We start from the raw sequence: 23712 nt of genomic DNA on the forward strand, positions 1-23712 counted from the left end.
ATAACACAAGTCTTCAACAGGAATGACTAATCCTATTTAAATGATAGAAGGGGACCCCTCAACATCTAACATGAGGCATGCAAAATTACAATGAAAGTGCCCTCAACATGAATAATTCTGTTAATATAAGTGATAGAATGGTCTCTTCAGCATCAAATATGAAATATACAAAAGAAGGAAGAGGTATCCTTTATATGTCTGTCTGTATATATGATAGAAGGGACCCTTCATCATCAAATATGACTGTATAAGAATTACAAGCAATTTGTTTTCTCTGCAATCTTCAGATTTTCTTCCTTCTTATATTTCCAAATATTTGTTTACTTTTAATTAGGGGTATTCAATTTCTCTTTAACATTCACTGAAAGGTTCAATGATATCCAAAATTTTCTGCAAAAAGGAAAAATTTATTTCATTAAAATACAGTATATGTAACATTTCTTAAACTTACTCCCATATGTAATGCAATTAACATACAAATAACAATTTTTATTCAAACAAGTTCAGTACAGGTAGTGCAATGGACATAAAGTATGAGCACATTCTTCAATAATGCTTGAAGAACTTGGATACATACTCTAAATTTAATCATCACTATCACTATCGTCATCTAGATTAACTCTTCTCATCAACTTGGCTAAAGAAAACGGGTGTTGAGATGACATAATAAGATTCCCTTCACTATCAAAACCTTCCTCTTCATAATCTTCCGCGTCATAGCTTTCGTCGGTTTCATCTGAAAGAACAGCATTAGAGTGACTTTAAGAAAGGGCATCACTTGCTAAAAACTTTAGGGAAGGACATCATTTGCTAAAATACATAACCCTCCAATCATATCTTTGTCACAAACTCCCTGTCCATTAATTAACTGATCAATTTCTCTTGTCCAGTACATAATGTACACTCAGCAAGGAAAGTGAGGATACAGTCTTCATTAGATTTCGCTCATGGAATTTTAACTTTTTTTCTTACAGAAAACACATAATCTCAGTAAATTTACTCTAGAATATGAAAATACAATGCAAATTATATCATATATGTTAAATCTGCAAAATAAAAACGTTCAGATACTTAAAAACACCATGCATGTCCGAAGTAATCAGAATTTCTCAGATAACTTCGTTCATAGAGATCTAGAAGATAGTGTGTGGATATCTCAGTGTAGTACTGTTTATCAGAACGGCAATATTTACTCATTTTCCGATATGAACAGGCTTATTATTGCATCATCATACGAGGTAATGATAATTTCTTTAATTTTTACACATTCATATTTGTATTTCACGGTGTTAAAAGTCAGCTGGAATTAATGGCAGTAAATGTTGTGACAGCTAGGGTAGGTTGACCAACTCTATTTAAATCCGCAAGAGCGTTCTCTATGATGTGAGGAGCAGCGCAAGAACTTTGCCGGCAAAACACAAGTAACTGGATGTTTCTTGACATTGCCATAGTTTCTCTCTCTCTCTCTCTCTCTCTCTCTCTCTCTCTCTCTCTCTCTCTCTCTCTCTCTCTCTCCACTGCTAAAACATACTATACAAATATAGTATCACTCAATCTCTAAAAGAAAAAAATAATGAAATGAGTAGCTCTACACATAGGCCTAGGCTTACACAACAGCAGACTCTCTCTCTCTCTCTCTCTCTCTCTCTCTCTCTCTCTCTCTCTCTCTCTCTCTCTCTCTCTCTCTCTCTCATCATAACATTGCATTCGTTCCTTTATTGTTCCCCACGTTTTTCACTGGACATTGCTCAAATTTAACTCTTGATTTCATTATGGAAGATCACGTTTCTGATTATGCAAGCATTCCGTTCACTGTGGTGTCATAAATTCATTTGTGCAAGGTCACTTGGTAGGTTATGTCGAAAAATGTTTATTTTGCTCAGAACTGTCGCTGCAAATTACAACTTGAACGAATACTGCAAAGCTTACTACTGCATTTAAGTATCAATGATTTCAGAATCGTAGAATATGATTGAAAGTTAAAGGAGGTCAAGCAAAAAACAAACACAATAAGACTGAAGCTCCTCCCCTTTCTAAAGTTGCCAGAGGTCGCATTATTGAGCAATTATGTCCGAAGATTTAAAAAAACTGTATCCTAACTTTCCTTACCGACTGTACGAGAATACTTATGTACACACATAATCATGCATAAATAGCACATAGCACACATGCATATGACAGAAGTTGTGAGATAAGAGAGCATATAATAGCACAGAATACTTACATAACCAAAGAGTAGGTAGGGCACTAAAACTCATGTCACAGACAGAGGTATTCATTGCACTAATTGCTTTGTGTACTGGTGTAATATTCAACTTTGTGTAATCTTTAATCGTTTATCCTTGTTTTTCTTTTTCAAATAATCATGATTTTTTCAAATACACTATAAAAGACCATATCCAAATTTTCTATGCACCCTTGGGTTGTCAATATGACTATTACAAAATACCATGATGTGCTACAACATATAATGTATAAGCCCTTGCAAATCAAGAAAAAAAGAAAAGAAGAGTACTGTGCTGATAAACCGTCAATAATGGAAGTAATAAGCATTTAATAGCAAGCAAGTAAACCACATCAAAACACTGGGCCATGACTTGCAAACTTTTGATAAGTGATAGTTAATATATGCTTTCCAGGGGCTAAGTCTTAAAATTGATCACTGGTCATGAAGAAGACATTAAAAAAGTGAAAAGTTATGCTGGAAACACTGATCTGAAAAGCTCATTTGGGCTTTCAACTCAGGTGAGCTAATGAGGAGTCTCTCAGGGACTGGAGAATTTACCAAACCTTTTGCACTTCCCAAGAACTGCAAAAGTTGTACTTTATGTAATACTGTATTAGTTCTAATCTACATATTGTAAATTATAGACATTACTATACTTACATTTTCTGTATGTTTTTCTTATCTGGGAGTTCAAATAATCTTCTTCATCTCTGCAAAAGAACATAAATCAATGAACACTAAATATTCCTTCAGTATTTTCACACATTTCAATAAAATTTAAAGACACGTTCATCCACCAATAGATAGACAAACAAAATTGATATCACTTGGAAAACCAGCATAAAATACTTACTCATATGGACTATCATCATAGTCAGGATAATCATTTCTCCAGTTTTCCTCCTCATTCTCATCATCATCATCCTCATATTGATCATCACTCTCTGAATCAGTGAAAGATTCAAATAGTTCCCTTTCAATTCTGTATACAAAGAGAAACACAATATTAAACATCTGGGCAAACACATTAATCAGAAGATGCCTTACTTCCAAAAGGAAATATCTCACTTGTACCAACTTGCTTTACCAGCAACAGAACACTTCCACTACACATACCTATATCCTCATCCGACACTCCACATCATCCATCATTTCACTTTCCTAATCTAACCACACAGAATGAGAGTGAGAACAAGCAGTGGGCAAAATACCTTTATGAATAATGGGTTTGTATGAAAAACATGTTTTTCATACAAGCTTCATTTGTTTATTATATCCCCAGTAATCATAAAATGCCCAAATCACTATTTGGGATAGAGGAGGAATATCTTCTTACAAATGACTACGAGTATGAGAAAAGAGAACTAAAATTTTCTGAATGCAGTCCCCACACTTTAGAATGTCAGGCCTGGAACAAAGAGTTCAAGGGTTGTGGGTCAAGTTTTGATCCATCTGTAGATTGTAAAGCCAAAGGTTTGCATTTGCCAGAGGCAAAAAAATCCATATCTGAGTACTCGCCCAATATGTATGCATTTTTTTTTAATCCACTCCTGAAGGTGCCACAAACAAGGTAGGATTAAGAGGAAATAAAAATAGTTCACTGCCCTCACACCCACAGTACTGAATGTTCCACTAAACTACCAGTCCAAGATAAGGATAAGTAACACAATCAGGTCCCTGCTCACAGAATTGTGATGAATCATCTGAAATATCCTCATAAACCCTCATTATAACCTGTCTCAGCCAGAAGGCCACTGTATTTTTAAGGGTCAGAGTCTCCTTAACTTCAGTATCCAAGAACAGTCTCAAAAGGAAAGGGCATGACTTCAGTCCAATGATGGTAAACATAAAGCTCAAACACCGCATAAAAGCAAAACATTCTCAGACAGACAGTAGTGCCAGAACTGAGAAGGGATGTTTAACTCCATCTTCCAACCTTCATGGTGAGTTTTTTCCTCAAAATTTGGGCAAACAAGAGACCAACTGATGACCATTTGGCCAAGAGTGTAACAACATACCAGGCATGGAGCTCACCAATCCTTTTCAAGGGTGTTGATGCATAAAAAATCTACAGAGGCACACACACAAACATAAGCTCTAGCAAAGTATGAGAAACAGCAGCAAGAGATAGAGTTTCCACAGCACTGGAGTTCAGTTTACACACACTTCCACCAAAAAGAAAGCCATGGAACTAAGGGAGATTCAACTTGCAAACTCCATCAAAACATATGACAACAGTATTCCCCTTTTCCATCCCCTAATCTCTCTACATCAATGAGCCACTCAGCATACATACTCCAATCAACTAGTTTATCTGGCTGAGCAGAAGTATTGTTTTCCTATCGCTCTTAAGGATTCAATCTTTTCTCCTCCCATCTATTCCAAAATATGCTGCTTCATTTGCTTTTGCCATTCAGTGTACATAAATGCCTATATCCTTTCACACTGTATGAAGTGCAGTCAAGGGCATAATGCAGATGACTGGAGGATTACTCTTCTGAAAAATAACAGCTCAATCAATCATACATCCGGGGTTTCGATAGTAAGCATCACCTGTAACAAGCGGTGTAATGAAAGTTACTCAGGATTATAAAATGGACCTGGAGTAAAGGATTTCAGTGCTGGAAAAAGTAAGATGGAGAACCTTAGAAAGATTACAGTATAACCTCAAAGACTTGGATTTCATGAATATCCAGACAGGCTTTCATGTTTTCATCTGATTTAACTCTCCCCCCAAAAAATAATATATATGAAGAAAACTTCTATAAACAATTCAGCATCCATTTAGCACGGCATTTCCATTTAAAATTTTAATCATCATGGCTGAAAGATAAAAATAAGGTAAAACACTAAGGTAATCGGTGAGATGTTAGCTTGACAGCACTGGGATAAAAACAGTTAAATATCACTGCACCAATTCAAAGCAAGGAGCACTACTCAATAGAAAATAGATCCCACAGTAATGGTTACTTCCAGCTCTCTATCTCTCTGAAAAAACTGCATTTTAAAAGATTACTTTTGAACAAAAATCTTCTGAATCATTATTAGAAACTTTACTGGGATAAAGGCAAAAAAAAAATAACATTCTGTTTCCAAAAAAAATAGAGACAACAAATGAGATTAAGGATTAAAATAAGTAAGGACCAATGTATGAATTCAAACATTAATGAACAATCCAGTATAAATTTGATACTGCATTTTCAGTTGAAATTTCAAGCATTAGGGTTAACATGTAAAATAAGTTAAGTAAAATTAATTAGCTACAAGGCACTTGGATACCATAGTGCCTCTTTAAAGTTAACACAAAAGATTGAGTCACAGAAATCAACAAAATATGGGTTGGTTCTGCAAAAATTTAAAAGTCAGTTTTTATTTTATTCGTATTTTCCATGCAATTTCCTTTCATCTGCAATAAAAAGCACATTAGCACCATCTTTCTGTCATATAATCATGAAGCAAACTTAAATCACAATACTTAATGTTAACCTTCGTTGGCTGTGAGAAGGAATAACAGTATCACCTGACCTTAGCAAACTTCTGCACTTATCAGCTATGTTATTATGATTAGTGTATTATTTTTTGCCTGGTTACCATTTTAGATTGGATAATTTTTTACATAAATCTCTCTTAAACTGAATGTTAAGTGTAAAGTACAAGTTAGTTTATAATAGGAACTACTATATGTGGAATTGCTGCTACCTAAAAGATATTTAGAAAATATTTATGAGCAGGCTATGATATAGGGTCTTTATTACTTAAAAAACTTAAGTCACTTATCAACAGAAAGCCAAACCACCAATGTTTCTGTTAAGTTGTAACTGCACACCTGCATCTATGGTAATGAAAAATATACTACAGTACTTGCATACCTGCATGCATTTTGTTCCATAATATCTTCCCAATTGACTGGCTGAGTTGAATAGAACACATCATATACATATTGTTCACTCTCCATTGGCACACCATTGCAAGTGATAATATCTTCCTGCAAGGAAATAGTAAGGCAGTTGAATGAGAAACACAAAAATGACATCAGTTCACACCCATTTACCAAATCTTGCTTTTGAACTGGAAGCTTATTACTGACTATAAAAATACAAAGAATATCATCGATTACACCTCCAAAGTTACACGAATCTTGGGATGTTAAAGTTGCTGTTTCAAGCAAAATCCAACTCATGGTACACTACAGGAGCCATATGGACTAGAAAAATACCAATACTTATACTGAGCCTTCAAGAATAAAATATACTGTACAATGACAGTCTAAGAATGGACAATGGAGCTTTTAAATCTTTTCTAAATACAGCATTGGAAACCTACACACTGAAAGCTTTGAACCATTTTAAAACAAAAACTGTACATTTTTGTTTCACATGTTGAAACCACTGATTTTACTTATGAATATCTCATCACTTGATAATTAAAATATGAGACAAGGTTCACATCAATGAAGGGATAAAAAAGGAAATAGGTCCACTTCCAGTTAGGTATTCTGCCAATGAGGGGGGAAGCCCCATATCCAATGTCATTCCCTTACTCTTCATCTATCTTATGGTATTTTGTTTCTTCCTACCTAGCTCTCCAACTTCTTTCAATATGATATTTTCATAATTAAATTAAGTTTCTTATATACTTACCAAGTAATTACATAAATATACTTTCCACTCATGTGGTAGATTAAATTTTAAAATCCGCGGTAGCACTCTGATTGTTTAGTGTAGGTGACCAGTCCCACCCACAAACGGGAATACTAGGAACAACTTAGCAGACAACCTCATTCTTTTTCTGCCCTTATGTCCATCAGAGGGGAGGAGGGCAGGCTCTGATTCTGTAATTACTTGGTAAATATATATGAAACTTAATTTTATTATGAAAATATCATTTTCATATATGTAACTTACCAAGTAATTGCATAGCTAAATCCCACATTGATAGAAGGTGGGATACATGGGCGTATTCCATTCTAAAACATTAAGTTATGCAATGAATTTGAAATAGACAAAGTTGCTAGCATTGGAAAACATGTTTGTCGTTCCTTATCAGCTAAGAGAGCTATTGCAGGAGAATACTGCCTCTGGTTGGTGCCCATCTTGACTTCTAGTGGTGCGGTAGTATAGCCAAGGATTGCCTCTACTGAAGTGAGAGCTTAGCAGCGAAGGAGTATTCCACTGGCTGGCAAAGAATCGTTAACTGCCCTTGCCCTGGGCGCAGTACCAAAAACTAAAAACAACCAAACAATTTTGTCACCTACACTGAAAATAACTACCCATCCACTGAGAGTGGTGGGTGCTCCAGGTAAATTGTACCTCCCAGCTCCTAAAAAAATTTGGCACCTGACTTTAAGGTGAAGAGACAGAAGGAGAAAATCCTCTGCTTCCTCCCACAGTGCCATGCCAATTACTAATAATTGTCCGAAGGTACTGCAAAAAAAATTTTTGTTCAAAATTATTTTGACTTTAAGAAAAAATTAAGAAGTGAAGAACTATCACACTTCCAGTGGGCTGATTGCCAAACGGAAGTGAGTGACATAATGAGCCTGAAAGCTAATGAGGTAGAGGCTATTCTGGCATCTTAGCTTTCCCTTAACAGGTAGGCAAATCGTTCTCCTGAATCTGAGAGTGCGTCTCAAAAATAAAGTTCACTGGAGATGAAAGACAATGCCTTCATGGGCAGAGGGCGAGACAAGATCTTGTCAGGACACGTTAGGTTTGGATGGCCCTCTGATTATAAGGCTTGCTTAGGTAAAACCTGAAAGCTCAAACTATACATTTTGCTCACTCTCCCAGCACCAGGGATGTCTGTCAATCACTTAAAGGAGAAAGCACAGATCCTGTTTCTTTCTTAGCCAGGAAAACATAGTGTTACAGGACTGACTGTCTCCCTGCGCAGAATCTGCTCACTTGTGTCTGAAGCTCACTAACTCGTTTGGCATTTGCTAGGGATACAAGGAACAGAGTTTTCTAGTTAAGTTGAGAGACGTGTAATGTAGAGGCTCAAAAGGAGCACCCATTAACCACTTGAGAGCTATGTCCGAATTCCAAGATACGGAGTCAACTCATCTCTGTCTTGGAAGTCTCCAAAGGCTTAATAGGTAGCTAAGATCTTGGTTAGAAGATAAAACTAGACCTTGTGTTTAAATACTAAGTCTAGCATTGCTTTATGCCCTTTGAAGGTGGAAGAAGAGAGCCACCTTGGTGGTCCTCAGGTATAGGAGGAGTTCCACTATCTGAGCTAAAGAAGAATTCACAGACAAGATGTTATAACTGTTACACCATCGTTGGAAGACTGCCCACTAAGATTGGAGTACTTGGCAAAGACTGACATCTGCATCCTGCAACAGTCTCTGCAGTCAGTCTTAAAAAATTCACTTCTTCCAGGAAAGCTCCCGGACAGTGATGTAAATCTGTCCGGAAAAAGAGTGGCCCGCCCTTAGTGGTATCTTTTGAAGTGAGGTTGTCTCAATAGATATGAATTGTGGAAGGAGTCATGGAGAGTCCATCAACAACCATATCTGGTTCAGGAACCATTATTCATGGTTCAGAACAGGGCTAAGAGGGTCATCGTCGCATTGTGATGAGACTGAAAACTTGTTCAACCCTTCCTTGACTGAGGTGGAATGCGGAAGGGCCCCAGGATCTAGGTTGGACCTAATTTGCAGCATGGTTTAAGTTGCCCATGCAAGAGGGTCTAGGATTGGAGAACAAATAGAGGAAGGCAAAGGTTCCTTGAGACAGCAAACTGGGCCAAAATAGGCCTGTCCCATAGATTCTACAGATTCCACCACACCAGGGGATCCAAGATCCACTCAGCAGGAAGGACATGCTTCTGATGGTTCAGTGCATCCACTGGAAGTAATTAGCTCCCTGAAAAAGTCAGGTGACTGGAAAACTCGATTTGATATGCCCATTGTAGGAGTTCTCTGCTGACTGAGAGAGAGAGAGAGAGAGAGAGAGAGAGAGAGTGGAGAGAGAGAGAGAGAGAGAGAGAGAGAGAGAGAGAGAGCAAAAAGTTTTCAGCTATCTGACAGAGATGAGTATACACTTAGGAATGTGGTCTTGTAACAAGATTACCACAGTCAGGTGTGAAGTAGGGTCAATAAGCACTGAAGCTGTAAGTGAAAAGCTTTCAGCTATCTGACAGAGATGATAATATATTTAGGACTGTGGTCTTGTAACAAGATTACTAGTCTAGGAGTGAAATAAGGTCGATATTTCACAGTAAAGTCGAAATCTCTGAAAAAAAGCTTTCGGCTTATCCACACAGAATATTATGTTCTTCAAAAGGGCCATGTCCTGACAAAAACTGGAAACTAGCCAGTTCCCCCAAGCAGGCCCCCTACCCAGATCCTGGCGTAAATGTCCTTGTTTGAATGGAAAGCTAGGTCTTGGCTTGTGGTATGAAGGAACTTCCTTTCCAAAGATTTACGTTCAGACAGCCATTACCATAGGTCCGACCTAATTTGGGGCCGAGCGCTCGAGAATTGGCGCTGGGCATGCAGGGACTGGCTCCGGGCCCCGGAAGTCTGGCGCCGGACACTTGGCAGCTGGCACTGAAGTCTTGGCAACTGGAGTCGAACATGCATAGCCAGTCCACGGGCACTCGGAGACTGTGACTGATGTGTGTCACTCAGGCGAGCACAATGAGTGCTATTGTGAAACCTAGGCAACAATGAGGAACATTTCTTGTTTGATGGGCGCCTGGATGCCAAATACTGGCGCTCTAGTGAAAAGTAATCTGGGCTGAGTCGGGTACTGCAACCTGGCTGAGGACTGAGAGAGGGATCTCTTGTCCGTTTCGATGGAATAGGAGACGGCTCGTTGCTGCTATGTCTTTTCAGGGGATGGGACATGCCAAGAGGATGCCTAGAATGCCTCATGTTGGGCTCCGAGTCCGAAGACAACTGGTGGGCATTAACAGAGATGCCCTTCCAACAGCAGTCTGAGGGTCTTCCACTGCGCGAACTGTGAGCAATAGGTTCTACCGAGGAGGTGACCTGCCCATGGGCAAACCCCACCAACCTCCTTTGGACCTTCAGTAAATCTTCTCCCTTCTATCTAGGAGCGTTGGGGGCACTCGGAAGCCACTGGACACTCAGAAGTTGCTTGGCACTGGGGTGCTGGGTGCTTTCGAACGCTGGAAGAGTGCTTTGGCACCAAATACTGGCGCTCTACAACTGAAGTTCAGGGGGCAAGCTCTGTGGACTTCCAAACTGGAATCTGTATCATTAGAGGAGAACTAAAGCACATCCTTATGAACGCCTTTTCAATGGTTGTCCGCTGAGGCCTCGGACCAGACAACAGGCTCAACTGTGGGGGCAACTACCCAGGGGCAAACCCCCTAGAACTCCCTTGGACCGCCAGTATGCCTCCTCCCAGGTTCAGGGGAGCATGACAAGGACTTTAGGTCTAGGAGATCTGACAGGCCTGATAGCCACCTCCTCACCTACACCTCCAGCAAGACACCTTTTCAGTGGCTGTCTGTCGCAACCTGGCAATGTACAACAGGTTCAACTGAGGGGCAACTACCTGGGGAAACTTCCCATCAGCCTCCATTGGACTTTCAGTATGTCTCCTCCCAGGTTCAGAGAGGTATGACAGCGACTTAGGTCTAGGAGAACTGACGGGCCAGATAATCACCTCCTCCACTGCACAACACATCACTATCACAAGGTTAACTTCTGTTAACCTAGACACAAGGCTGGCAAAGGCATGGGAAGGAACCAAGGGAGCCAGGCACAGAAGATAAAAGGGCTAGTAGCAGGAGAGAAAAATTAATGCAGGGAGAGTTGGTGCCAGAAGATCGGGAGCTGGAGCCGGGCGTTGCATGCTCCCAGGTTGTAGCTGGCACCAGGCGAGCTGGGTGCCAGGCAAGCTAGTCGCTCAGGTAGCTAGTGAGCGCTCCTGCGCCACTGATTCTCGGCAGTCAAGAAAGTCTATTTATCCAAAAGCCCATAGCCACCAAAATAAGTAATTTCTCTCCTTGCTACATTCTGCCCTTACACTTTTTCAGTTCTCTGCAAAGGAAAGTGTAATAAGATGTTCTAATCAATTCTTTACTGACAATTGCTTTGAAGTACACAAAGTACCATCATACAAAACATATCTCAGTTCCTATCAAACATTATTTGAGATTTGCCGATATGTATTCGCCATCAAAAACATCGGTTCAGTAGCAAACACGATATTTATGTTATAACATGCTACTCATACAGGAGAGTTAATCAACTGATTGCAAAATCACTGTAGCGAAAAATGATAAACTTGAATCAGATCTTAACAACAAAACAATAAAATACTGATCCTGAAAGCTGCAGGCTTGAAGGCTACTCAAACTCAGCAAAAATATTTCACCAAAATCCTGCCATCCACAGCAAATGATAAACAAAGCTGCTGCAAACACCCAATGTTTACACTGAGTGCAGCACAAAGAGAATGAGGTTGTCTGCTGAGTTGTTCCTAGTATTCTTGTTAGTGGGTGGGACTGGTCACCTACACTAAACAATCAGAGCACTACCACAGATTTTAAAATTTAAGCTGCCTCATGAGTGGAAAGTATAGCTATGCAATTACTTGGTAGGTTACTTATAAGAAAATGCCTGCTACAGTTTTCAGGCCAACCCTATGAAACTGCAATCTGACCCAGTGATCTGGTTAACCTACATAAAATAACATAATCATCTTGAGTTTAAGAGAGTTGAAGGAAGGACAAGTTTTCAACTAACAGTTGGAGTGATGGCAATCCTTGTAAAATAAGAGGTTTGTGAACATTAAACAAATGATAGTATTGTATATATTCATACATTTACAAATGGAGTACCTATTAATACTATCATTATTATTATTATTAAGTACTTTAACCAGATCACTGAGCTAACTTGCATAGTTGATTAAAAGAAGTTTGATATCGATGAAAATACATTTTGGGTCACTGTTCTTACATTTGCTAGTGTGTTCCTGTTAAAGCAGTGAGCCTCTGAATGTCTGACACATTGGGTAAAAACTGTCCTTAGCTACAATAATCATTCCTTGGAATATACATGGCAATTAGGGACTTCCTAACTACAACATTCCCTATGGTGTTTGATAGTGTATGGACTTAGCATGGAAAGCATATACAGTACACTACAAATCTTGTTAACTTTATCTTAACATTATTATCTATAGTACTTGACCACAATCCCTGTTGGTTTTAGCAGGCTCAGCCTTCCTATTTAAATGTGATTTCAGTTAATTACAAGCAACAGGATTGTAGCAAGACAAAAGAATTTTTCATAAAAATTTTTTTTCTACAAAATCACTAAATAAAGACTGGAGTGTGGGATTTTGTTCACTGAAACTGAGCTTGTCATAACAGGTTTGTATGAGAAAAACTTTTTTTAAACTAAATATTCATCTAGCCTTAACATTAGACATGTTTCATATCAAAGAAAATAAAAACCTGGCACTGAAATAAAAAGCTACAAATATATTTATCTTACCTTTTCATTGGCAAGAACAGCATCAAAATAAGTAAACTCCATAGAGTCTGCTGGTAAAGCTTCTGCCCCTTTCAGATCCTTATCAGTGACTGTTTTTTCTTCTGTAGCAACATCATCTTTATCAGGTTCAGGAGGTTCACCAATACCTCTGCTCTGAGATATAATCTGTAGGAGGAAGTTTAGAAAATCAACATACATATCAACTTTGTAAATATTCACAATCACATACCCTTTACTTATGGATATCTTTTCTGAATTATGGCCCTCTGCTATGAACACCATTTCATATATTCTGAAGTGCATAACACCCTAAAACCTAATCCTTCTAACCAGGCCTATGAGAGTTATGTCATTTCAGAGATCAGTTGTCACATTAAACTCAAGAAAAATAATAATGGAGTTCTGTTGTCTGGTTAAATTCATGAACATTATTACTATCTTTCAGTAGTTTAACCAGACCACTGACCTATATAACCTCTTAGGAGTGCCTAACTCAGCCTAAAGTAGTTCCATAGGCATAGGACCCTCATACCCTGAAAGATACACCACCAATCATAAGGGACCCTTAACCAAAGCAGCACAATCCTGCATCTGCTCTGAGGACTGTGATAATGAAAGCCTAGAGTGACACCAAGTCACAATCCAAATGTCAGGGGACTGAGCAAAATCCCTCTCCACCCTCAAGCCCAAAACAAAAAACAGAACCAGTCAGCCTAGCCCCATTTACAGATCTTGGCAAAAGGGTGCACATACTCCTTGTCCTATGCTGAGCAGTACTGGACAGTGGATGGTCCAGGACAGTCCCTTATCATGCACATCCCAGGGCACTGTCATGCACAGGAGTATGTCATGCTAATGGACGTCCATAGACTGGTCATAAGCACATCCCAAGATGTGCAGACCAGGCTTTGAGGAGCCAAGACAGTCAATTGTCCAAGAAGTACAGACTACTCCCTTTATAACTCTGAAGAAGTATGAACATGATAAGCCAAGAGTTAATCCTCCTCCCTTGAGAAGACTAAGTGGATGACTGGCATGAGCAGGTTCATACGCCAGTGATCAGTCATAAGCAACTCATGAAACAATCCACCTACTCCATCCCTAGTCAGCTGGCTCCAAAAACAGTTGCAGTGCTTGTCATCGTTCTCAACAGGAGAGCAACATATGCATTTAGAATTGCTAGCCATCTGGTGGAGGGCTGGCTTTAAGGTCAATTTCTGGAGGTGGTGCTCTTCTTTGTCCTCTTATAACTCTGGACCTTTCCAACCTCTCCCAGATCCACTATGGATGGAGTTGAGGCAACTGTCCTCAAAGGGACAGGAAAGGCAACTGGAGTAAGAACAGCAGGAACATCAGCATCTATCAAGACCACAACAGGTGTTGGGCTCTTGATCATAGCCATGCTCCAAGAAGGTAATGAGGGGACAGTTGCCTGTTAATCCAAGAGAAGGTTGTAGAGCATCTTAAATAATTACATCTCATCAGGATGCTTCTTGAATACTCAGTACAGCAGGAGCAGATGTAGGCAAACTGAAGAAGGGTTGATGGGAGTAACAGAAACTACTATACTTTGTTAACAAGCCTCAACAACCATACCAACATTCAATGAAAGTATACTGATAAACACAAAGTTCTGTTAGAACAGAATAAAACACAGTCATACTCCAAACTTATGCGAGGTTAGGTTCCAGAACCCCACGCGCAGGGTGAATTTTCGTGTAAGTTTGGCATGGGCTCTAAAAATGTTAATAAATGCTTATTTCTAAAGTTTAAACACTAAATATGACCCTAATCATGCTCCCAAATTATTAAGTTAACTTTTAAATGAAATTAAAGTTACCGTAATTTCATTTAAAAGTTAGCTTAATACATTACCCTTAAAAAAGAAATAAATGGTTGACATAAAAACTGAGATTTGGAAGAGAATTTCTCTCTCTCTCTCTCCCCTTCCAACTGGTCTATTTTTAGAATCGTCTCAACCTCTTTTTAACAACTTTATTCTGCGTCTCTTTCTCTTTGTTCTGAAATGCTTTTTCATGAACAAACAGTGTTTTATATTTTGACTAAAACAACTCTTAGTTATTATGTCTCTATGTTTTAGAACGTATTTGCAACACTAGAGCATTTACACTTCGTAGACAATACAGGTCAAATTAGATCAATTTAAACTATCTACTGTACAGGTAAAGACGTACAGAGAATTAATAAATTGTAAAAATGTGTGAGCGCTAACTATGAACGAGAGAGAGAGGAGAGAGAGAGAGAGAGATAAGGGTTGTCCTTACTTAAGAGAGTGAAATTATTAATCAATTATTACATTACGGAGACTGAGAGAATAACACACGAGAGAGAGAGAGAGAGAGTTATTCTTACGTTAGATATCAAAAGATGGAAATTCAATATTAAACTAACAATTAAATGAAATTAAAGTTACTGTATTTTCATTTAAAAAGTTAGCAATACATTACCCATAAAAAAGAAATAAATGGTGTGACTCTCTCCCCATTCCCATGATCTATTTTTAGAAGTCTTCTGAACCTCATTTTTAAAAACTTCTTTATTCTGTCACTTTCTCTTTGTTCTGAAATGCTCTATGTCTCTATGTTTTAGAACGGCACATTTACAGTTTATAAACGGTAGGCACATTTACAGTTCGTAAACAGTACAGGTAAAATTAGATCAATTCAAAATTATCTACTGTACAGTTAAAGACATACAGAGAAACAGTGCTGTGTCATGGCTTGGCTAACTTGAACGAGAGAGAGAGAGAGAGAGAGAGAGAGAGAGAGAGAGAGAGAGAGAGAGAGAGAGAGATAACAGTTGTCCTTACATAGGAGTGAAATTTTTTATGAATTATTACGGACACACACACACACAGAGAGAGAGAGAGAGAGAGAGAGAGAGAGAGAGAGAGAGATTTGACCACTGATTAGCAACACTCCCCTTCTTCTCATGTTAAATGACATGTCTGACAGCTTTTGCCTTCACCCCCTTCTTACAAAAGATGAGGAAGAATTTGTTTGTTCAAATAATACGAATTTTGTAATTACAGTTTTATTATTATTATTATTATTATTATTATTATTATTATTATTATTTTATCTTACAGGATTCCCCGGTTTCAGGACAGCGGTTAGTCAGTAACGTTCGATATTCATGTTGGAAAAATATATTCATCAGAAATTGGGAAATCTTTTATTAAAATGTTCCAATCAGAAATCGTTCGATCCGGACGGAAGAAATCTGGCCCCAAAATGGCAGAATAATCATAATTTGAAGAAGTTTTTGATGTAAACTCAATCAATCAGTTTAAATCGTTTTCAATGTCTGAGCATTTCAGGTTATGATTTTTGACGATTTTCGACGATTTTGGAAAACGACGATTTTTATTGTGGAATAAGCGGAAGTCGGAATTAAAACCGCCATTTCTATCAGAAATTGATTCGTCTCAGGCTCAGGTTCTATTCTAGGTCCGATATTCATGTTGGAAAAGGATAGTGTGCTGGAATATGGGAAGTCTTTTATTAAAATATCCAATCAGAAATCGTTCGTCTCGGTTCAGGTTCTATTCTAGGTACCGTCTTGGAAAAGGATAGTGTGCGGAATATGGGAAGTCTTTTATTAAAATATCCAATCAGAAATCGTTCGTCTGGGTTCAGGTTCTATTCTAGGTACCATCTTGGAAAAGGATAGTGTGTGGAATATGGGAAGTCTTTTATTAAAATATCCAATCAGAAATCGTTCATCTGGGTTCAGGTTCTGTTCTAGGTACTGTCTTGGAAAAGGATAGTGTGCGGAATATGGGAAGTCTTTTATTAAAATATCCAATCAGAAATCATTCGTCTGGGTTCAGGTTCTATTCTAGGTACCGTCTTGGAAAAGGATAGTGTGCGGAATATGGGAAGTCTTTTATTAAAATATCCAATCAGATATCGTTCGTCTGGGTTCAGGTTTTATTCTAAGTACCGTCGTTGGAAAAGGATAGTGTGCAGATCATAAGGAAGATAGAAAACACACTATATAAGATAAATTCGCATATTATTATTATTATTATTATTATTTAATTTTATTAATCTTATTTGAAAATTAGCACTTATTATTAGGTAAAAAGTTTATTTATCATAAAAATAAACATACCTGTATACATGTACCATAAAAATTCATCTCACTAAAAAGAGAGAGAGAGAGAGAGAGAGAAATTATTACTTTTAATAATATTTAATGTTATTTAATTTACACATAAAAGCTTGAAAACTTATAAATTACATAGAAAAATTAAACAAACACTTTTGCTGGGTTTCTCAGTGTTCGCGTGTCTGTGAAAAACTCATGTATGACCATTAGTTAGGTTCCAATGAAAAATTCGTATGTCTGTGAATTCGTGCAACTCGAATCACGCAAGTTCGAGGTATTACTGTATAGAATTTAGGCCAGAGGCCAAGCGCTGGAGTTTATGAGGTCATTCAGTGTGAAATGGAAATTGATAGTAAATAGGCTTGAAAGGTGTAAAAAGGGGAAAACCTCGTTGTTGTACTATGAATCAACTGTTAGGAGAGGGAGGAAAGTAAGATGGAAGAAAGATAACATGAATGAGGTACAGTAAAAGGAATGAAAGGGGCTGCAGTTAAGGGGCAGAGGAACGTTGCAAAGAACCTCAAGTAATGCCTAGAGTGCACCGCATGAGGTGCACTGATGGTACTACCCCTTACTGAGACAAAGATCTGTTTCCTTGTAAGAAGTTGTAAACTTTAACTTTTATTTTGTCTGTCCAGTTTTAGAGTATTTTTTACTGTATTTTTTATGGTGAATTACAAGTACACTTTATTTTTATTGGTACATTCAAATCCTGTACAAGCCATATTACAATTAAGATTTACAATCAGTACCAGAACCAGTAGGTTAGTCTTTTCTTTCTTGCTATGTAGTATACATTTCCCTTCATGTTAAAAAATAAAGCATATATTTCAACTTATATTTTTTCTTATTGAAGCTAATACAAGAATTAATGTATGTTGTAATAAAGACTAGTACAGTAGAACCCTGGTCCTCGACGCTAATCCGTTCCAAAAGAAGCGTTTGAGATGTGATTCTGTCGAGATACGAATCAATTTTTCCCATAAGAAATAACTGAAAATGGATTAATCCGTTCTTGACCACCAGTCATTACCCTAACCTTGCCTTTTTATACAAAACATTACACACAAATTACAATTAAATAAGTTCAGAGTTAAGTAACTTACCGTCTTAGATGTACTTTTTTCATTTTTAAATGTATACTGTACTGTATAAAAAAAAACTGGCCTACATCCAATGCAGCCTTATTACAGATGGTTGACCAAGTGCCATAGGCTAGGCTAGGTACCAGTATGTACTGTAATGGGTACGCACAAAAACTGTTGCTAATAATAAACCACTGAAAAACAGGCCTAATTTTTAAAGTAAATTAATAAAATATTAAAAATGAGCCATTATGTCTGTTATCACAAACTTGGGAAAAATTGCCTAAGCTACGTCGGCAGCTTGTGGCATGAGAGGGTGTAAACAAACCAAAGCGCCACCTTGGTGGGCTATCGCGGTAATACATAAACATTGTTTACTTTCAGTATTAATTTATGGTAAATTTCATACAGTCTACTGAAATAGTGTATACAAAATCACTTTAAAATATCTTTCAGAACAACAGCAGCAGAGTGAGCTGGCTTTAAACGACACTTGGGAACAACTCCACCAACAACACCAACTAGCGAAGGCTGACCAAAACACTTTTGTTTACAAAAACATGTGATTCATCAGGTCTGATTCTGGTTTCTTGCTTGAGCTCCAATGCAAAATTTACTTAAAATTTTGTGTTGAAATCCGATTATGGTATGGTTGAGGACCGGGGTTCTACTGTACCTGTACCACAGACAGAAGGCTAACCTTATACTGTATCTTAATCATGTAAACATTCATACTTATATCTCAATTTCTACCTTTCATTTTACATACCTATTCACTGTTAAGTACTATCAACCCTGTTATTTAGTAGAGTACAATTACGAGTGTCTTTCCCAATTAAATTTCATGTAAGACTTTGTGACTGAGGCTATGCTCAAAGGGAATAAGGGGATCATAACCTTCCCAAGGGTTTCTGGAAAGGCACACTTCAACCTATGTCACACAAAAGACAAAGGATAATGAAGTGTTTATACAAATTGGTATATATTTACCTCCAATGCCTGAGCAAAAAGGTACACTGATGCAATGATGAAAGGCCTACTGAAGAAACAATATCAGCAGCAGGGAATATATTTATCTATTACAAATTAAAACTTACAACTTCATGACAGGTAGTACGGATGGATGAATTCAGACACATTTTAAGATCTGTTTCAGACTTTGAATCACACTAGAGATAATCAAAAGGTTCTTTTAATACAACACCCTTAAACACATTTGCAAAGACATATCTCACCTTGTATCTTTTAGTAACCGCTCGCTTTTTGGCATCTTGACTGGATTTATTTCTAAAGGACACATCAGACCCTAATCTCTTGTAATTCTGTCTAAGCTCCCATCCTTTTTTAATAGCTGTCTTGACCAATGGTTCCAGTGGGTCATCCTGAGAATGAAATAAGAACAAATGATTCTTTACTTGCAGAAAAGTTGAAGAAAAAATATTTCTTTTCCTTTCGGTAATATAAATTCATTAGTAGGCCTTACGTAGTTAGGCATATTTGAATATTAAAAAACTGATGTGCTTGATTAACTATAACCTGTGAAAATAAAATATGAAGCCAAATTTGGACATAATAAACTTATTACAATGTTTTATGCAATTCACCATGCATCAAAATTAGTAGCAAGCTACCACCACAGAAAGATTACCCATGCAAATATATGGTTCAGCTGCAAGATTCTAAGTCCACAGTTCAATCTAGCATTTCTCGGAGGTGACAAAAGTCCAATTTATTTGATGGAACTGTTTTCTATTTTCTGTATTGGGGTACTGCAAGACATGCTCTGGAAATAATTCCAAGGCATGATTCTGTCTCTTTTAAATTACTACCGATATTGTTGCCCTTTTTTGTAAGTTTCTTTTATGTAATGCCTGCTTGTCATTATCTTTTTTCAAATCCTCTGCTAAAGAGTCTTGTCTTTCAATCAAGTCTCTCAATCTGTGTTTAGTATATGATGACAAAAGTAGGGTAAATTCATTTGTAGCCATCTTTATGAAATTAATAAGAATACTGTTGGACTCATTATGAACTTCTTAAATACTCTATTCAATTAATAGGCTTACTGCTTTCAGCTTTCAAAATATTATGAGACATGGTTAGCTAGACTATTGAGACTCAAATTGTAAAATGGTGACTGGTATAAATACTCAAAACTTGCAATCTATCCAAAACTGTCTACACTGATGACAACAGAGGGCTTAACAGCTGAAGAAGAAGTAATGTTTGTTTTGGAAAAAACATATTTTTTTTAGACAACACAATTACAGTACAGTATTGAATTTCATGAGTTGCTCAATAAGTCTGGCATTATCTGGTTCTTGAAAACTGGCATTATCTGGTTGCTGAAAATTCATCACCAGCACCACCACAATACGTGACACCTTTTTGTCAAATCTCCCTATACAGGGGTATAAGTGTAATGGATTTACACTACATCCTTATATCTTATGTCATTCTGCCTGAGTGCCCAGTCAGGTAAGAAAAGGGCCAATTGAATAGATAAAAAGGCAAAGAAATTTTACAAACAGAGCAAAAACTAAAAGCCAGTGAACTGTTAAAGGGGCACTATAGACATTAACATCCTACATAGAAATACAGAGCTGTATAAGGGATAAAAATTCTGTAGACTATATATGGTTCATATGTTTACAATATTTCCACTGTTTACTTTCATTTGATGCAAACCAACACAAAGTAATTTATAAAAGATATGAAGTTAAATCTCAATACAGCATCTTACACCATAGCTCTGGAACAAATACATATGAGAATAAATTCATCATCTTCATTTCAAGCTTCCTACAAATATTAATATCATGTCAAGGCGAGTTTTGACAATTTTCTAGTAGCTACATCATAAAAGTAATTAGAAGTCAACACAAAAATATTTTCCTGAACTCCCATCGCACCATAAATATACAATATATACTTCATTAATAACAAAGGCATATCCCATACACTTTTATTCCAGTATAAGTCATGAAGAATTCAACATTACAGTCCACCAACTACCAAATTATTGTACAGTACTTAGAACTGTGCTTAGTCCTATGAATGATAGAAAGTGAACACGTATACTGTACTGCTTCACTTTAAAATATTCCCATCACATCTTTTGCTATATGTATGTCAGAACTACAACTGACTTGTAATACTGTACAGTATATTCATCACAATACATTTTGATCAGCATTAACCTGACCTGGTCCCACTGCAGTAGTAATCACAGAAATTTCTCAGCAACTGGCAAAAATCATAAAATGTTTTAGCTTTGCAAACAAAAAATATAATAAGTCTTCATTTTCTATATACACTTTGTAAAAAATATGAATGCAGCTCATTCTTTCTGTAATCTTTTTTTGCAAACCAACAGCATGATGCATAACCTACTAACTATACTGGTTCCTTCTAAATTTATTCCTAATATCAAACTTATTCCTAATATCAACACCACATCCTTGACTTTTTACCAAAGCTCTAATGGCTGTAAACATTTCAAATTTTTCTAGCTGGTCTATCATCACCACGGTCAAAGTCCTGCTTTTCTAAAACTATTGCCCAAGAGAAGAAAATTAATGAAAAACCTTACCTTGGACTCAACAGTGCCAACTCTCGTCAGTACTGCCGCATTGTCACCTGACTGATCTTCATCTCCGGTGCTCTCATTTCTGGACCTTTTTGCTTTTATGATAATATTTTCAGTTGGCTCTTCATGCAGTCTCCTCTTGATTCTTATTACAGTCGCCATTGCTGAAATAGGGAAACACTCATAAAATATTATGTAAAAAAGTGCAATTATTTAAGGCAATAATTATTTTACTGCATAAAAGTATTAATACTTTTACACTAGGCACTTAAACTCCATAAAAGTATTAATACTTTTACACTAGGCACTTACTAGTAAAATCTTATTCATGTATAAAATGTGTTAAGGGGGGTCCTGGGAAGTAAAGCAATGATCAAACAGAACATTAGTTTCCTAGATTAGATTAGGTTAAAGTGGGAAGTACTCTCTTGAGTTGCTATTAAAATTATTGATAACTATCCTTTACAATGCATTTTTTAATATGAACCATCATTTACAATGCATTTTTTAATATGAAAGCACAATGACCATCAATGACATACCTTGAGCCAAGCTATCTTATAAATTTGCGTACACTATCCTGTGCAATAATTGTTAGACATTTCTGTAGAAAAAATGAGCAACCAAGTGGTCAGAGGTCTGCTTTCAATAATGATGGTCAAAGAACATAATATATATATAAGTTATGGTCAAAGAATATATATATATAAATTAAGCAGACAAATCACCAGGTCCAAAGTGCTATAGTATTCATCAGGTATGGGTTTATTTAAGATTTACTAAGGCTAAACATGTTAGGCTATGTAGTGATATACAACATTAGCAACCGAGCCTACTTAAGATAGCAGGTTTACCTATACCAGCTATCTTAAGCATATGGCTCCTTTGCTTGAGATAATATCTGTGCCAAATGCTTACAAATGTTAATCTTTTGAGATTCAGATGACATTCAAATTTCATTACTTAAGATACCAATGATGACAAATGTAGAAAATTTTTTAAAAATTAACCATAAATATTTTGATGTTAGGCAGTACTGATATTATCATGATTTTATTGATTTTCATTCTCAAAGATCCCAAGATGAAGTACAATGAGACCAAAATCAACATTATATCATGAAAAATTTATTAACATCAAGCAATAATATAAAATTATCTCTATGCAGTAAGATAAACCATAGTTTTTCTCCCATTGAAAGTTAATTTGGACGTGGTAGGTAGGCCTACAAAAGAAATCTCTAAGTTAGGTTAGGTAAAGGTAAATTTAGTTTTACATTTTTTCGGTAGAACTTTCTACTCGTTATAACTTGAACTTTTCTACAGTTTTTGGTTGCTAATTATGAAGGCTTTCATTAGGTAGTCTAATTAACCTGTAATTAACCCCTGAAGTCCATCCAACAAGGGGAGATCTTGAGGGTCATATCCCGTCCGGCAAGTGCAATAGGTTAGGTAAACACCCCCGGGTAAATTTCCATTTGGTCATATTCCCTTAGAAAAACCAGTGTTTTAATATATAGAATTACCACAAAATCTCTTTGGGCATGACCCCTCACTCTGCATTTGCTCTGCACCCTACCTTTCGAAGGCAGAGGGCCAGCTGCATAGGCTATAGGCTGAGGCTATAATGGACAAATAGGGCCAGACTCGTTTGGAAAGCATAAATTTGACAAATAATCAGGCCAAATCATATGGTAACTCCTGTCAGTGCTTTTATATACGGCTGATATCCTACTCAATAATCTACCTTGGCCAGCCTACTACACTAGCCTAGTCAAGGTCTTAGCCTAACCTAATTATCATAATGTTAGTATTAACTGGTAAACTTCCCCTGCAGAAAACAAATTAAAAATGGAGAGAAATAATCTGGCGTTGCTTATCGGAGCCCACTCAAGACTCTGAAACTAAAGGAAAATACAGTTTAAGGATGCGTGAAGGTTTTTTTATGCGGACAGCCTAACGTCCTGCACCAAATTTGCAGAAGTTGGCTCCCAACATAACTTACTGTAACTCGCTGCTGTATTATCAAGATCTCAGGATTCTTCCAATATCTGACTTCAGAATGAATAATAAAGCCTACGAAGATGTAATATCTGGTTGACAAAGATCATACAGTACTAGATTCGCTGGGTGACAGGACGACACAACACGCTGTCGATGTAATGTTATTGTTGTTGTCTCGTGTCGACAAGAGATCAGGA

At 37.1% G+C, this 23712-nt stretch overlaps 1 protein-coding gene across 1 annotated transcript in view; it reads right to left on the bottom strand.

Moving 5' to 3' along the window:
* Positions 1-386: 386 nt before the first annotated feature.
* The window catches only part of LOC136835906 (probable RNA polymerase II nuclear localization protein SLC7A6OS), a 23546-nt gene continuing 220 nt past the window's right edge, over positions 387-23712 (bottom strand). The window contains exons 1-8 of the mRNA XM_067099778.1: positions 23517-23712; positions 21516-21676; positions 19162-19308; positions 12708-12872; positions 6097-6212; positions 3081-3209; positions 2888-2937; positions 387-736 (exon numbers count right to left, since the gene is read on the bottom strand). The exon at positions 23517-23712 is cut by the window's right edge and continues 220 nt beyond it. Of these exons, the coding sequence (XP_066955879.1) occupies positions 585-736; positions 2888-2937; positions 3081-3209; positions 6097-6212; positions 12708-12872; positions 19162-19308; positions 21516-21674 (918 nt within the window). The 5' untranslated portion in view covers positions 21675-21676; positions 23517-23712 and the 3' untranslated portion in view covers positions 387-584. The remainder of the gene's footprint in view (positions 737-2887; positions 2938-3080; positions 3210-6096; positions 6213-12707; positions 12873-19161; positions 19309-21515; positions 21677-23516) is intronic.

This window comes from Macrobrachium rosenbergii, chromosome 4, assembly GCF_040412425.1.
Source record: "Macrobrachium rosenbergii isolate ZJJX-2024 chromosome 4, ASM4041242v1, whole genome shotgun sequence".
Lineage (NCBI taxonomy): Eukaryota > Metazoa > Arthropoda > Malacostraca > Decapoda > Palaemonidae > Macrobrachium > Macrobrachium rosenbergii.